At 40.4% G+C, this 2570-nt stretch overlaps 1 protein-coding gene across 1 annotated transcript in view; it reads right to left on the bottom strand.

Annotated features, from left to right (window-relative positions):
• The window catches only part of LOC106821513 (protein EFR3 homolog B-like), a 10794-nt gene extending 8813 nt beyond the window's left edge, over positions 1-1981 (bottom strand). Inside the window, exons 1-5 of the mRNA XM_014826361.1 lie at positions 1901-1981; positions 1322-1449; positions 921-1071; positions 430-551; positions 62-205 (exon numbers count right to left, since the gene is read on the bottom strand). Coding sequence (XP_014681847.1) covers positions 62-205; positions 430-551; positions 921-1071; positions 1322-1449; positions 1901-1981 — 626 coding nt within the window. The remainder of the gene's footprint in view (positions 1-61; positions 206-429; positions 552-920; positions 1072-1321; positions 1450-1900) is intronic.
• Between the last annotated feature and the right edge of the window lie 589 nt (positions 1982-2570).

Genomic DNA, 2570 nt, shown 5'->3' with positions numbered 1-2570 from the left:
GAAGAGCAACGAAACTTACCCTCGTCCATCTGCGTGCATGTTGAAGAGCAACGAAACTTACCCTCGTCCATCTGCGTGCATGTTGAAGAGCAACGAAGGAATAATCTTGTCCATGTGAGTCTGATCCCAGATGTTCACTTGAAGATCGTCGTTGACAGTCTTGCGCACGACGCCCTGCAGACCCTTGATTCCAGCCAGCCTCACCCTGAGGAAAACACGACACTGGTGAAACACACACGCACTAGGTGTAGGAAACACTTACGTTACACACTGCTTGCAATCACCCAGCTTTTAGAATTACCAGGGTGAGTCAAGGACGCAGAAATTTTTCTCACTATTTTTCACGCACGAGAGAAATCCATAAAACGTGACGTACAAGGCTTCACGGCCACTTGAACTACATTAATTTTTTTCGTCACTTATCTTCACCTGGTTCTGACATCCACCTGTTCCTCATTGCTGTGGCACATTGAGCTGAATTTTGACACGAAGAAATCGTAACCACGATGATATGACGGGGTATCCTCTTCGATATTTGCAAACTTGACAAACTGCTCACAGAAACACACATTTATATTATTAGTAATTCAATTATTCATTTATTGATTGATTTATGAATTTATATAAAGAACATGCAGTTTAGGCACAATACTTGCATGATAATTAGTGAAAGATTGTACCAAGACCTATTATCTATGGCAGATATGATATACAGTCCTGATGGTGTCACAACATCGGAATAAACCTAGCACAGTGGTCCCCACCTTATAAGGACAGGTCAGGAACCATGAAAATCTCCTGATTAAGTCGTGGTCCCGATTAAGCAGTTAACACGTAACAAAGTGTGTAAGGTTTTTTTTTAAAGCCCCGTTTATCCGAGGCCCGATAAAGCTAAGACTACTGTATCCTCTGCTACGTACCGACTGCGTTGCGAGGATCTGTAAATCTGGCTCTGTGCATTCGAGCAACTTCTGCACCATCTTGAGAAAGCTTTCGACGAAAAGGTTGAGCGTCTGCGCGTGACAAGTGAGGAGTATTTGGTCCAATGCCTCCATCGATATAGTGACGAACCTGCGAAAATTAACGCAGTGCGTTTTATCTAGACGTGCCGAACACGGTTTTGACTCGCCTCGACAACCAGGTGGTTCTGATATGATAGCCATTTTTAGTCTGTTAGAATACGACAATTACATATATAGAAAATAAAAAATACTGAAGCAGAATGCAGCCATTATGGCCACGACAAACTGTGAATCCCGGATTTCTTGGATGTGTGACAACCTGTGCATACCAGGCTTTATATGATCTACTATGCATGTACCCTTTCTGACGTCTATAGATGTTCTTGTTTAGTTTCTGAGCCAGGTATTCCCCTATCCTGTCCAACTTTTCGGGTGACGACATAGCATAGAAGGTCAGCTTTTCCATATTGTTCCTTACTAAGCCATCCTGGGGAACATTGTCAGAAACAAAACTAGTGAGAATATTAGTCGAACATGTCTTAACATTAACTTCTTCTCTTAGGCTATATTGACAGAAGTATCATAAGATCTTTAAATTTCCTCATAACTCTGCGAAACTATATGTGTGTATATATATAGAACAGTTTAAATCAATGATTTGTAACTTTTTTTGGGTCATGGACCCCTTTGAGCATCTGGTGAAAGCTACGGACCCTTCCCCAGAAACATGCACGCAAGAACATAAACACAAAATTTTGCATACAATGTGGTTCAGGGACCCCCCGAAGCCCATCCACCGACCCCAACGGGGTCCTTGGACCACAGGTTAAGAACCCCTAGTTATGTTTGTGATTATACTATCATAGGGCTATAGTAGAGGAACTTTGAAGTATATAGATGAATAACTCATTTCACAATTTCATATACTGCATGCTTACCTGGGGATTGACTGGGAAGATGTTATCCACAAGAATTTTATATCTAGGCCGACACGCATTAAAGCAGCAGGCACAGCACATGTCTATAAGAAAACATATCAACATATAGATACATATGAGAGCAACGGTGGATCCAGTGGCTGCCAGGTATAACCACACCATAGCAATAATATAGATACCAAAAAAGGTACCAAACAAAACACACTCCCCCTGCTCACTTACACAATCACAGTGTCTGGCTGTTCACACATATTTTGTTGCAGTGATTTATTATTTATTCATTTATTTATTAATTTAAAGACGGTAGGCCTACATTGGTAAAAGATATATCATTGTCAACAATAGCTCTAGTACTATAGCTATGTCAACAAAAGCTTGCAAGCTCGACCCTCACCGTCCGTGTTAGGGATTACAAAGGTGATCATGCACTAATGAAGATCGAGCATTTGTGGAAGGTGACGTTTGAAGCCATCAATTATGTAATCGATTATCAAAACAAATAATTGATCATCTAAAAAAACAAGTTTGTTATAAACTAGGCCTAATACTTAATAGTTTCATGTTTACCTAGCTAAGAATACCTTTCAATAAAAAGGGAATCAAACCATGGCTATTCAAAGCAACGTCTCATAATTTTTATGTACCTCAGCTTGTATACTACAGTACAGTC

This window comes from Priapulus caudatus, unplaced genomic scaffold (genome assembly GCF_000485595.1).
Source record: "Priapulus caudatus unplaced genomic scaffold, Priapulus_caudatus-5.0.1 Scaffold76, whole genome shotgun sequence".
In the NCBI taxonomy this organism is placed as follows: Eukaryota; Metazoa; Priapulida; class Priapulimorpha; order Priapulimorphida; family Priapulidae; genus Priapulus; species Priapulus caudatus.
Note: the sequence above shows the minus strand (reverse complement) of the source record. Positions and strands in the feature narration are given on the sequence as shown.